This window comes from Centroberyx affinis, unplaced genomic scaffold, assembly GCF_046629955.1.
Source record: "Centroberyx affinis isolate AG114_WGS23_722 - 3 ecotype Tasmania unplaced genomic scaffold, CSIRO-AGI_Caff_v1 ptg000937l_1, whole genome shotgun sequence".
NCBI lineage: Eukaryota > Metazoa > Chordata > Actinopteri > Beryciformes > Berycidae > Centroberyx > Centroberyx affinis.
In genome coordinates this window covers 79,494-93,583 of record NW_027279513.1, presented here as the reverse complement: position 1 = coordinate 93,583, position 14,090 = coordinate 79,494, and the positions used below count along the sequence as shown (strand labels likewise).

Below are 14,090 nucleotides of genomic sequence, written 5' to 3'. Positions count from 1 at the left end.
TCCACTATATGGCTGTTAGTATGAGAGTGCCACCTTGAGTTCAATGGTCTTATTTTTTTATGAGAACTGAGAAGAAAACCCCAAAATGAGGAAAGATGTTAAATGTACTATTCTCTACATTTACCTTTACATAGTTCTCCATTCATATTTAGATAGATATTGCCTGCAGAAAGCTTATTGATTAAGAATATGTGACAAAATTATTTACCGTGTAAATAGCTAGTTCTACTGTAAAGACTATATCAAACCAATACGTGTCATAATATATCGGACATCTGAGAATATTTCTCTTTCGTACCAAAACTTTGCTACCTTATGTTTTAATAAACTCAGAAATATTTCCATATGCTGATTTTTGTTTTGTGTTGTATTAAGTGATGGGTGAAATACACTTAGGTTTAAATGTGCCATTGTTTGGCATGTTTTTATATTAATTTTGTGATAATGTCCTCATCATAGTACACATAATACAGTTTGATTTTGCATATTTGTTTATTAAAAAAAATTAAAATAACCACCAGTCCCTGAAAATGGCTGCTGTACAACTACAACTGTATATTACAAAACGGCACATACATATAATTCAGCTTAAAGAGAAGATGAGAAATATCCTACAATATACATGGCATTATTGGAGTCCAACTTACCACATAACACATTAGCTTTTATCTGACAATATTTCATGAAGTGGTAGCTTCTGTATAAAATTATGCAAACAGAAATATTCCACATCACATTAAAGGAAACAATTAAATGCATTCAAATTCATTAGCCAGTTCACTCAATTACGTACTTAACATAAATTACTCAAAACTCTGTACTCCATAAATCTGAGTTACATTAAATTTCAAACACTCAAACAATACATCAGTCAAGCAGTGGGCTGTGGGCCAAAATCTATTCAAGCACAAAATATCAGCCATTTCTATAATTTAATAAGGCATAGAAGAATAAATCACTAATCCAAAATTACATAATAGCCCCAATATTGTCTTGAGACGCACTTGAAACTGGAACAAAAGGAAAACTGGACAGCAGACAGAGCAAACAGATCAATGTGGCTGGTTGACCTCAGACAGCAGAGGTGCTTGTTTCATCAAGGACTTTCAGCAAGAACACAGTTTTTCCAAAGTAACACATGCCTCTTCACTTCATTAAGGACATAATGGCTCTTCAGTTAACAGCTCACAAATAATCCACACAACCAAACTAACACTAAACAAACTTCCCACGCCTGAGAGTGCGCTCACAGTCCAGGCCATCAGTGACCTCACAGCCCCTGACACACATGGGCCACCTCCTCTCTCCCCAAGATACAAAGGCTTAGGCTCTACAAGCTGAACCTCTTTGATAGAGATATGAAAGCTTTTAGAGGAAATATAAAAAACAGGGAAACTGAATTTGTTCCTCGAACAAGAAGGAAGTGTGGAAAATCTAAGTGCCTCTCAATTCCTCACAGTTTTATACATTCAGCTGTACTAACTGACATAATTTATAGTAGTTTGAAACCTCTCAGGTGAGGCTTAGTTGTACTGATGAGGCTCTCAGCCGTTTCCTTCCTCGGGTTAGGGTTAGGGTTGCTCCTTCACCACTGATTGACAGAACAAGATTGAAGCATGATTTGAAGTTCCTAAGAAAATGACACTTGAACCATCAGAGAAAACAACATCAAAAAAAGAGAGTCCAATTCCACCGGAAAACAGTGTTCTTTTAAAAAGATTGTGTGGTCAAAAGTGGACTAATTTAATGCGGGCCACTGGTAGAGATAGAAGAAGATCCCAAGTCTGGATATAAAAACAAGGAGAAAAAGTCATTTGAAGAACACACACACACTCACACACACACACACACACGCCTAAACAGTTTTGGTTGTCACTAAGGCGGTGCCACCGAGCTCTGTGGCAGGAAGTGGGATCCTGTGTTCTCTCGCTGTGCTGTATGCCACCAGGCCTCCGCCCCCCTCCATCCCAGAATGCTTTGCGGGGCCCCTGCAGGCGGTGAAGCCCTCCTCCCACCTGGGGCTTGTTTGGGCCCCAACATCCAGGTGAGAACAGGCGAAGGGGGCCTGCGCTGCTCTCTGCAGCATCTCTGCCTGAACGTTTCTTTCTAAAGGCGCTGAGGGGATTGTGACGGGCGGCTCTGGTTTGGCAAGAGGCTCCACTCCTGGATCCAAGTCTCCTGCAACAAAAGACAATAAAATGAATATCATTGAATATTGACATTGAATAACATGTATTGTTCATTAGGACACCTGGTGGATCTTTAGACTAGACTTTGAGCAGCACTGCCCATAGGAAAATACAATGCACTGATATATTTTCTTCTTCTTCTTCTTGGACACTTCTTATTGTTTTCAGTTATTCAAGAAAGTCATGCAATATACAGAGGGGAAAGAGAGAAAAGGTAGAGCAAAAAAAATAGGGCAAGAATATATTCCCATAATACAGTTTAATAAAGAATAAAAAAGGCTTTCAAATCCCACCCATCCACACATATGTACATTATTTACTAATATATTTATTAGTTTGATAAACATTTACAGAATATATATTCCTTGAATGTATTTGAATATATTTATTATGTACATATATTTTAAAATGGCTAAAACTGAATTTAAATATATGTCAACCTATTATATTTCTATATAGGAGGGTCAGAGTGGCAGTCAAATGGATAAGTTAACAGCTCAAATAGATGTTACTAGTTGAGATAAGTACTTTGGAGGATTTCCGCTTTTGTAACATCATATTTTTATACATATTAAACTGTAAATAGTACATAAATTCTAGCCTAAAACATTTTGTCGACTAGTGAAAAAACACAAAAACCTTGAAAACTTTACAAGACAAACGTTTCTGCATAACATCTCACAAAACATGGACTGTGTGTCACAACCACTAAATGGACAAAGATAAATACCTCTCTTCCCTTCCTTTTTTTTTTTTACATTCCTGGCTGTCTTGTGGATAAAGCTGAACAATGCAGTCGCCTCAGTGAGGAGTTTAATGAGAGAAAGTGTGTGGAGCATCTACCTTTCCATGCAATGCTTCCAGCCTCTCCTCATACATAAAGCTGGAATGTTAGAATAATGGGTGCATGTGATTCTGTGTGCAACGTTAGCATCTCTCTGTGTGCCTTTTTGTCAGTTTATGTGTGTTCAGGGCCCTTTAAAGACCTCGTTTGTCCTCTTTAACCAACGGATGTGTGTTGAAACGAGAATAGCTAGTCAGGGAGTGGGGCTGACCCATGGGACCCCAGAGAAGAAGAGAACAGAAACTGGGGAGTTTCTAGTGTGATGAACGTCACACTTCATCACCTGCCTGCCTGCAACCCCACTTCCTCCACACTGCTCTCAAACGCTGCTTCTGTGTGTCAGATCCCCTGGCTGACACACTATGAGACATACCCACCACTCCATAAACACTTGAAGAACACCGTGTTGTCCTACTGTACATGATTAAAGAGAGCCACACCAGTGCAGGAATAAAATATGATGAAAGCAGGGGCTGCAATATCACACACTGACACAATATCTAATATGTATATAAATCCTATTTAAGTAGCTCGCTGTTATTACAGTAACTAGGGTTCAATCAATTTCATGCCAAAGAATAATGAAATTCTTTGAGGAGAATAGCAACTACTTAAGGCCAATTGCACCTATTCAACTGTTGGGGAAACTCTGAGATACATTAGGCCTTTAAATGAAGAACTGATTAAAAAAAAAGAACAATTAAATGAATAAACAATATATGCAAAGAAGATCAATATTTCGTCGACTGTTTTTATGTAGATGTGGTCAGGGAGGAACCTCCATCTCTGACTAGCTGATATCCAATATTTCATAAAAATCAAAAGTAAACGTACACATTCTGAAGAAAAGTCCCTTTCAGAGTGTTAAATTATTGATGCATTAACCTGTAAGAAGTATTTCTAACTGCTCCATATACTGTTGGGGAGTTTAAACTCTAACAATGCATCATAATTTATGAGCTTATTGTATGTTTTGCATGTAAAATTCTGCAAAGTAACTAGTAACTCCAGCTGTCAGATAAATGTAGTGGAGGAAAAAGTACAATATTTCCCTCTGAAATGTAGTGGAGTAACGTTCAAGTACCTCAAAATTATACTTAAGTGCAGTACTTGAGTAAATGTACTTAGTCACTTTCCTCCTCTGACATCGTCCAACCGTAATCATGGCTGTGATAGAATTCTGAACCTCCTGACTGGTTCATCATGTCTCTGCCTCCTCACCTGCGGCTCTGCTGTGTCTGGTCTGTCGTCTGTATATGATGGACCAGAGGACCAGAGCCAGGATGGATCCCACTGCCAGCAGCGCCGACAACACCCACAGAGCCGGACTCAGCACCAGCAAAGGGTCAACCTGGGCCGCAGGGGCAGTGGCTCTCAGCTGGACGACAACAGCGGGTGGCGGTGCTGATGGGAAAAAACGGAGTCACTGCCTCACTGGGGAAATGGTTTACATGTTCAACAGCGTTTTGATCTGTATTCTTACTCAGGAGTAGAGCGCTAACTGGGATTTCTAAGCATCAATCTGTTTCTAAAGGAGCACGGCTGCTGTCAAGACCACCTTTAGTCGAGTCCAACTCAATTTCAAGACCTGGATCCGGATTCATTAATGTGTTCTGAAGATAGAGCTTAAGAAATGACATAAGAAGACATTTTATAAAGTTCTTAAGTGCAAATCTTAACAGTCTCATTTCTTACGCATTTCTTCTGAACATCTAAAAATAGGACCTGAATGCATGCATGACTGCGGGTCTAGGAAGCCATTCTGTCTCTCAGCAGTCTTGGTGGATTTTCCTCCCTAGCTGCAGCCCACAGTACCATTTAGGGCAACTACAACTGAAATGAAATTAAAAGAAAAACAGTGCTTGAGGAGTTTCTTGAGGATCAACAGAGATGTAGATCTATCTGCTTTGCACTCTACCCTTCAACATCCAACTAATTAATGCATAAGATTTTGACTGATCAATGCACAGAAGTTTGAGGGCCATTACATACTGTACTCATTAGTAATCCTTTACATTGTTTGTAGTATTGGGGACAAAATAAACAAAGGTGGGCTAGGCGGAAGAGAACGTATCTCTTCAAATTTTTAGATAGGCAGGAAGGTCAAGTCAACATCCAAAAGTGGGCAAGACCAAGACAAGCCATCCTGAGACCCTCCTGAGACCAGACTCAAAAAACATAAACATCACACATTCATATCTGGGAATTAAAAACAACAGAATAGAGAGTTTGAGTTTATAGAAACAAACAACAACTACAAAAAACGGACTTGAAGAAGAATGCGAGAGAGAGGTTCAAGCTGGACTCACCTGCTGTGGGTTTAGGCTGCGGTCTGGTTACTTTGGGGGGCATGGGGGGCATGCAGGTGAGGAGCAGCTTGTCCCATGTGGTGCCAGGAGGACAAATCTTCCTCGCCATGGTTGGAGCAAGGTGAGCACTAGTGGAGACTTACTGCTCTGTTACCCTCCTCTGTAGGCAAAAGATGTGTTGGAGGCAAAAAAAACAACATGTAGTGAAACCAGAGCGAACTATGACAGATAGATAGAGAGAGAGAGAGAGAGAGAGAGAGAGAGAGAGAGAGAGAGAGAGAGAGAGAGAGAGAGAGAGAGAGAGAGAGAGAGAGAGAGTAGGGATGAGAGGGTAGGATTTGTGAAATGAATATAGAGCACCCTAACAGACGTTTCAGTTCCTCCATTTGATAGGAAAGGGTGAATCACTCAGTGTGCCCCATGGGCTCTGAAAGATAGCGGTGGGGGGTGAGGGGGGGTGGGGGGGTGGGGAGGTCTGTGTGTCTGTTACACAAGAAGACTGTGACCTTTACTTATTTTGGTCACTTGGTGATGCAGAAATCCAAGCTTGTTTTTCTGTCGTACTCATTGCAACTCACTGCGGTTAGCTAAATGTCCAAATTTCACATGGTAAAAAAAAACCAAAACCCACAGACACAAAGCAGCCATGCAAGCCATTTCTGTTCCCAGTATTGGTTCTTCTACAGAATACTATTGAAATATGCTGATCCGACTCATTTCCTGTCTGTCAGACTGAAATTAAAAACATGCCAAGCTGGGTCATGTGAGTGACTCAACTTGAAGCTCAATCAAATGGCATTTGGGCAATCCTCTAAACCTCCGAAGGCTGGTTATTAGTTACAATGTATGAAACAAGACGCAAGACGCAGGACTGTATGGGTAGAATTATAAAATTTTAATAAACAATGAACATAAGAAGTATCATTTTGAAAGTGCAGCATTTCACCAAGACATACACAAAAATAGATGCATAAATCAGGCATAAGAGCAGACAGCTGATTGGATCAACAGCCCTGAGTATGACATTGCACTGAATGTTTCATTTAGCACTAAAATTATAGTGTTCGCAGGCAGTGAGACATTCAACCACATGATTGCAATTTTAAAAAAAAGTTTGTCAAATACTGATCTAGTTTTCAGTTCTACAAAAGTTTAGACAAATATCCCAACAGAGAACAAATATTATATTATATATACAATATTCGATACAGCATAACACAAACGCTGGGTGTTTCTTTGATTTAGTGGATCGATTGGGCATCTTATAAAAACACAACATTACCCTCAATGTCCGAGGCACAAATGGTTGCAGGTATTTAAAGCACATAAAAGAGACTAAGAATCAATTGATCTCTACTGATTCCCAAACCTGATCATTCATTTTACCCTGAGACAGATATTCATTAAAATATTTAAAATATGATTGTTAGTTTGAAAGGCTGAGAGCCATTTTTCACATTTCTTTAGGACGAAAGGCGTAACTTGCAAAAAATGTAAATTCTTAAGAAGAAAGCCTTAAAAACATCTTGGCAGGATGCAATCCTAACATTTAAGCAATAGTTTGAAAAAACAAATCAAATCATTGGCTTTTCTTTTGATTTCCTGTGGACTGATGTCTACACAAAATGAAAATAAAAACAACAGATTGTGCCTTTGACCCTCTACATGAATGAGCAAAGTGATCACCTTATAATACATTCATGAATCTTCCTTACCCTCCTCTACACAGTCGGTCTGTCACACACACACACACACACACACACACACACACACACACCTCAGGGCGTGAAGAGAAGGGGCTGCATGCTGACGAAGGTGAAGTTGTAGTAAGGCGGCAGGCCCTGGTGGGCAGTGCTGTTGAATTTATCCCAAGAGAACGGAGGAAGGCCGTCTTGTGTCGTCGGCCCGTTCAACGCCTCGGCACGGAACTCCTCGGCCATGTGGAAGTCTGTTACCTGGGCAGAGTAAAATACAGGGACAATAGAAAAACTAAAAGCATTAGATATGTTTCTTAACCTGTGTGACCTGAATAAAAAGAAAGAGTATCATGGTGAGAGATCCTACCTTAGTGTCATAGCAACCCCCTGGTGAAGGGTGCACTGCGTTCAGGTCGTTACGGCAGCAGATGGACTTGCAGGGGTCGCCCTTGGAGTATGGATCCTTCTTGTAGTCTAAAAACAGTAAACAGTAATTCATCAGTTGCACTGTGAAAAAAGAGGAAGACTGATGAGGATTAAAGGATTAAAATGTCGTCCCCCACAATTGATGAAGCCCCTGTCTGGGCCAGTCATAACAGATGTCACCTTGTTTAGAGCTGTAATTGTAGTTCTCCCTTGGGCCAATCAGTGTAATTTTGAAAGCTGGAATGCAGCGTTGAGATGCGTCATTTCCCCAAGTTTTGTCAAAATCAGATCAGTGGTGTCTGAGATATTGCACATGACACATGGATGAGCGAACATATGATGTAGTGCTCCACCTTGGGCTGATCAGTGTAACTTTGAAAATATGAAAACGCAGTGGTGAGATGCATCATTCCCCCAAGTTTTGGCAAAAGCCAACAAGTAAACAAACGTTTTAGTGCCCCCCTTAGGCCAATCAGAGCAATTTCAAAAAAGCCAGAATGGAACTATTACACACATCATTCCCTGAACTTTCATCAAAATTCTATCAGTGGCATCAGAGATATTGTGCATGACAGATAGAAGGATGGACCGGGCTGATCCATTGTCCCCCAGTTTCATTGTGGGGGTCAAAAAATATCATAAGAGTGTACTGTAAGTGAAATGAAACTAAAAAAACATATAAGGAATGGAGGTTCCCGCTGAAGAAAAGTGTACCGCAGCGTGAATATACAGAGTCAGGTGGATGTGAAAGTCATCATAAGACAAAGGAACCAAGCCACACACCATTGAACCTCATGATGTGCTTCAAGGAGTCCAGGTCGTTGACCTCAGCCTGGTCCCGGCGGAAGATCTTGGCTCTGGGACAGAGGTCATAGGAGAAGTCGTCTCCATACTCCTTCCACATCTCACTGTAGCCACTCAGCATGTAGATCCTGCGGTGGAAGGGGATGTTGTAGGACGGCCAGTACCCTACAGGAAGGGGAAGAAGCAGGGAAAGGTGAATCCTTGAAACATCCAAGACTCTTTAATTTCATGCAGCTGTGGTGCTTGGAGGGTTCATTCTAGTTTTGTCCCATATCTGTTGCTGTTTGGGTCCAAGTCAAATTGAGGTTGTAGTGCTAAAACTGTTTTTCTAAAACATTTCGACTGCACTTGTCGTAGTTTTAGATGACAGACTAAATTACAATGCTAATTTTAATTTCACATTTTCTCTAGCAGTGGTGGTAACTTCCTTGCTGTGGTGGCGCACCACAGCTACATGAATACAGAGGAAACACTGATCCGAGAGAACACAAAACTGCATTGTAACTTATATCTGTTGTTACCTCTGCGCAGGACCGGTGTCTGGTCGGAGTACTCCACCAGCCCAGGGATCTGCTCCACCACAGTCAGAGCTCCATCGTCAATGCTGTGGCTGAGCTTCACTTTGCTCCTGTCCACCACCATGTACTGGTTGTTATAGGTACCTAAAGGGGTGGAGGGTGGGTGGTGGTGAACGGAAGAAGGGTGGTGCAAAAGCCAAAGAAAAAAGTCAACATTGAAAACAAGAGGCAATGGAGCATTTGCCATCAGGATTCCTAGACTTTGTAATGACCTGCATCCTTCACATCACTTCTTCACATCACAACTCACTTTTATAGACTTTTATAGACTTTTTAATGTAATGTTCTTTAATTAATTGTCATTGACCTCTCTTTTTATGTTGTACGTTCATGTTTCTTGCTTTGCTTTTAATTTTTCCTGCTTTGTTGACATTACTTTTTACTTTTCCTGTCAATTTAATCTTTTTATTCTTATTTATTCCAGTGTAAAGTGATTTGTACCTGTGATTTGGATGGTGCTACACAAATAAAGATTATTATTGTACTCTACTGACCAGAGTTGTACTTGGAGAAGGTTTTGGCCCACTCTTCCCCGGTATGTGCCAAGCTGTTAGCCAGCCTGACCCTCTGCCATGCCAGCAGGCTGTTGGGGGAGATGACGGCAAAGAGGGAGGAGTTGAAGACATTGTTGGTGGTCTGGGTCATCATCAGACCGCTGCCCAGGAGGTAGAAGTCATCGAGAGACACCAGGAAACCTGCAGGAGGGATGGAGAGAGGGAGAGAAAGTGAAACGATAAGCTGATGAGACGATTCCAGACGCGATGGTTTTCAACATTCACGAGCAATTCCACGCATTCCAAAAGTGGGATTCTTATCTACTCCTGTCAATGCTTTTTTCAATTATAACATATCACAGAAAAGGGATATGTGTGTCTGGAATGGGGTATTGCACAATGTATGAGAGATTAGAAGAGACAAACTATAGACTGACTTTACTACCCAAAATAGCAACAACCAAACGCATAGCAAACCATGTGTTATTCTTTAAGAGGAATTTCCAGTGCGTACCAGGATAGCTGCTGAAGGACAGGCTCCCAGTGGCTGTGTGGGGCTCACTGATATGGAAATCCCAGTGCTTGTAGATCCGCATGGTGGCGGCGTATGTGTACCAGCTGGAATGGGCGAACAGTAGGTTCTCAAAGCCTGGCAGCATCTGAGGTGCAGGACGGGTGATAGTCAAGATTTAATTTGGTACAGAAATGACTGGAATTTGCGTCCATGTGACTCAGATTAGCGCTCTGACAAAGGTTTACTTTAACCGAAATGTTAGTTCTGTAATAACTGGTTGAGCAAGAACAGTGTGCTGGACTCTTCTTCTATTTGACTTCATCCCTAATCCTAATCCTACGCACCTGTGCTGAAACCTACTGGATGTGCGAATGTTTGTTTGTGACAAGAATGCGACTCAGATTAAAAACATTTGACTCAGCACCGATACAGTACGCTTCATGTAATGAGCCATTTTAGGGTCAAAGTTCAAAGGGCAGAGGGTCAATAAACTGACAAAGCTTCCTATTGCACATCCTTAAATAATGTGCTAGTGCAGCTACATAATCAAGTCAAATACATGTAACATGCATCTCACACATGTTGCAATGCATTTGGCACAGACATTGGGAACAATAAAGAAAGCAAACAGGTTTATGAAATAAACACATATCATGGTAGAGCACAGAAAAAGAACGAATACAAACACAGCACAGAACAAAACTGCACTCCCCATAAAGCTGCTGTGTGTTGTCATCCTGCAGGTTTAGGAAAAAATTCTGAAATATTTTCCAGGTTGGAGAGGGTTAACAAGGGTGAGAGACACTTTCTGAGGTTTCTGTTGGGGTGACTGAATATCTTTAGAAATAAAGAACGTGCACTGTGTAAGAAGCATGGATGGATGTATCAAATTTGCTTTACTGCCACATAAAATTTGTTAGGTTTGTTAATTTTGCCGACTTACACCTTGACCTCTACAGTTTATGACCTCTGACCTTGATGAGTGCGGAGCAGTGTCCCATCCCTGGCAGTCTGAAGTCTCTGAGTGGAGGCTTGGAGGAGGGGACCAAGGCTGGGATCAGATCCAGCATGTCTCCCACTGCATTCAGGAACTGGACAGCAAACAGGGACAAGGGCTGCGGGAAGGACACCAGATAAACAGCTGTTAGTCCGCCAATGAACATGAAGCGTTTTGTTTCCACAGTGAGACGGATGACATTTTAAGTAAAATACTGAATGGCACTGAAATTATGAGCTATTTGGAGATCTTTGCTAACAAACTAGTGTCATTTTAGAGAATGTAATCATTTGTGTTGAGAAATGGCCATCACACCTTTTTCCCTTTTCCCTTGGCCCAGTGTGCGACTCCGGCCTGGAGTCCGTCCAACTGAGCCACTATGAATCCAGCATGTTTCCACAGAGGATCGGAGCTCTTGTTCAGTTTCACCTGCTCCCTGGTCCATGAGTCTTGCTTTCTGAAAGCAAAAAAGCAAAGTGTGCTCCCTGTTTACTGCTTTCCATGTGAAGTGCTATGATACTAAACACGCAAATGATAAGAGCCACACACATGGAGTTGTTACAATCAAAAGCTGTGATTTACTCATCATAGAGAAGTAGTCAAACAGCTACGTTTTGATTGCCATGACTTTCACCATATTGCTGTTGTCAGGCCGCAATATTTGTGCATGTTTTGACTTGAACTGAGGAACCACATGGCTCACTGTGGGAGGAAGAAAAATATAAAAGCATACTCGGGCTTGTGAAACCCTTTCAAACCTGTTGTACCATGTAAAAAATGCATAGTTATCAATCTAAACAATGCATTTTTTCTTTATTCCTGAAAAGCTGACATCCACAGGAACAGAACAATACTGTCTTTTAGATTCTGGTCAGCCTGTGTGCTGCATACAAGAACCGTCATCACTGACATGCTGAATTTGACAATATGATCATTGTCAGGTCTAAATTGAACTAAGCTATGGTCTGCTCAAGAGCAGCCTACTGCCATTACAGAGGGAGCTCACATGTTTGGCATCATGACAATATGAGCTGAGGTGAGGATATGAAAGATGATGACAATGATGTGTGACTCAGACTGTATATGCAAATGTGGTGACACCACTGTGGTTTGGGTGTCTTTTTTAAAAGGAAAAGAGAACAGACTCACTTCATGAAACTCTGGACCGCAGCTAAGACCTTTGGGTCGTGGATCAACTGAGGATACATGTTGGCGTAGTGGTCGATCATCTGCCTGTTGGGGGGGAAAGACAGAGATTTAACAGACTATCATGAAATGAGGATGGTGCAGTGAGTAGAGAGAGCAGAAAGCCCAGGTACATGTCCCTGGTGACAGCAACCATCTGGCCTGCTGAAGTGTTCTTGAGCAAGGCAGTGAATCTCTACCAGCTCCAGGGGGGCTGCTCTCTAGCTGACCTTTGACCTTCCTGTGAAGCAGGGGGCGGGGGCAAGCGAAAAGACAAATTTCTCCTTCGGGGGTCAAAAAACTATCCGGAAAAAAACACCTTGAGATAACCATAATCTTAGGACTGGAGCTTATCTTACATTACTTACTTGTGTATTTCGTCTCACTCTCTTTCACCAGTTTTGTTTTTATTAATGTAGGAATGTCAAGCTGACTCTTACTGGGCGGTGAGGAAGCCTTCAAGGTAGCCGGCTAGGAAGAAGGTGACCTCATCAGGCTCGGGGGTCTCCCCGTACCCGGCCCGGACCTCCAGGACGCTCCAGCCTGTACTGGACAGGGTATCGTTCAGGTACCCGTATGCATCCCCCTCTTTCTCCAGCACTCCCTCCTTCAGTAGGACAGTCTTGTGTGTGGGATCCCAGTACACTGTGGCTGCTGTCATCTCTGAGAAGAAGGAATTGATTTGCAACAGTCATGCAGGTTGTTGTAAAGGGCAATGAAGTTAGTCAATAGGGCTTGGATTATGTGTGGTGTTACTGTGGTATATAGTTAAATAGAGGATATGCAACTCAAACTGGCAACTCCAATATTTTTTTCTTTTTCACCTTTATTTATTTATTCAGGGGGAGTTTCACTGAGAGCAATGCTCTCTTTTTCAGGAACGCCCTGATCACATTCACACAAACATTCACACCTGGAAGCTGACCAGTACAACCACAGTCTGATCTGCGGGCCACTGAGCAGCTCCACTGGAGCGGTTGGGGTTAAGGGCCTTGCTCAAGGGCACCTAAAATGTGCCTGAAATCACAACAAATTAAAAGGAGCGCATAAATTTAATACCAACAGTTGTGATATTTTGCATCCATTCACAACAGCATGCTTACACAGCATTAACGTTACTTACAACAAGTAAAGCGAGCTTCCTATACAACCTGGGCTGTGATTTCTTATAAAGCCGGCCTACTTACTGTCAGCAGTGGCGAAGGTCGCAGCCACACTGAATAAAACCAAAAGACAGAGCCTCTTCTCTAAAAACATAGCTTGTTTGGAGTTAAAAACAAAAAAAGTTCGTCGAAGTGTGGAAAAGAGACAGTTGCGCCAAAGGTGGAGGAGAAACAGAAGCCTTAATGACACAAGACGAGAAGAGCAGAAAGTCCCGAGGCAGCTTCAGGTTTCCTTATTGGTGGAAACGGAGCGGAGCGGTTCCTGATTGGCTGCTGCAGTCCAGCCGAGGGGTTTTCTGCAGAACAAGGAAAGGGAACGGGTTGGTTTCGTTGGCTATTTGTGAGAGAAAGGGGTTAAAATTATGGATTAAATTATGTCACTGACTGGCGTATTTGCCTCAGTAACAGTATTCGGCGATTTCAGGATAGTTTAAGAAGTTTTCCATCGAAAAAAAGAATAAAAAGTTTCACCCCAGATGGGACTCGAACCCACAATCCCTGGCTTAGGAGGCCAGTGCCTTATCCATTAGGCCACTGGGGCTCAGATGCACAAAATTGTTGTCGCATGGGTATTTATGATTACAGAACCACAGTGGGAATGTTCATTTAATGACAATAACTTTACATTTTGCAGACACACAGCAGTCAAAAATCTCACTGTTGAAAATTTGCTTTTTAATTTAATTTAATTTAATAAAGAGTTTTTCCTCCTTCACATACATTCAAGTCAATGCATTTTGTAATCAAGACTAGCATAACAATGTAACACAAAACATCTCAACACACGATTGAACAACGCATTATAAAAAGAAAAGAAAATAGTTGTATATGTTTTAAAAAAAATAAAATAATCAGGCCTTTTGCTTCTTCGGTTGAATGTTGATAAATTC

General features: G+C 41.6%; 2 protein-coding genes and 1 non-coding gene across 3 annotated transcripts; all 3 read right to left on the bottom strand.

Annotated features, from left to right (window-relative positions):
• Window positions 1–495: 495 nt before the first annotated feature.
• LOC139645990 (tumor necrosis factor receptor superfamily member 13C-like) lies at window positions 496–5,491 on the bottom strand. The gene is made up of 3 exons (XM_071521879.1): window positions 5,343–5,491; window positions 4,255–4,437; window positions 496–2,178 (listed from the first exon to the last, which is right to left on the bottom strand). The coding sequence occupies exons 1-3, from the start codon at window positions 5,449–5,451 to the stop codon at window positions 1,856–1,858; spliced, it is 615 nt and encodes a 204-aa protein (XP_071377980.1). The 5' UTR covers window positions 5,452–5,491; the 3' UTR covers window positions 496–1,855.
• Window positions 5,492–6,224: 733 nt separating this feature from the next.
• Window positions 6,225–13,408, bottom strand: plbd1a (phospholipase B domain containing 1a). The gene is made up of 11 exons (XM_071521870.1): window positions 13,225–13,408; window positions 12,478–12,700; window positions 12,002–12,085; window positions 11,168–11,309; window positions 10,830–10,970; window positions 9,856–10,000; window positions 9,342–9,542; window positions 8,791–8,931; window positions 8,249–8,434; window positions 7,407–7,513; window positions 6,225–7,297 (listed from the first exon to the last, which is right to left on the bottom strand). Exons 1-11 carry the CDS (start codon window positions 13,292–13,294, stop codon window positions 7,121–7,123), a joined length of 1,617 nt encoding a protein of 538 aa, XP_071377971.1. The 5' UTR covers window positions 13,295–13,408; the 3' UTR covers window positions 6,225–7,120.
• Window positions 13,409–13,668: 260 nt separating this feature from the next.
• Window positions 13,669–13,741, bottom strand: trnar-ccu (transfer RNA arginine (anticodon CCU)). The gene has a single exon. It is a non-coding gene; the product is annotated as a tRNA-Arg (tRNA).
• Between the last annotated feature and the right edge of the window lie 349 nt (window positions 13,742–14,090).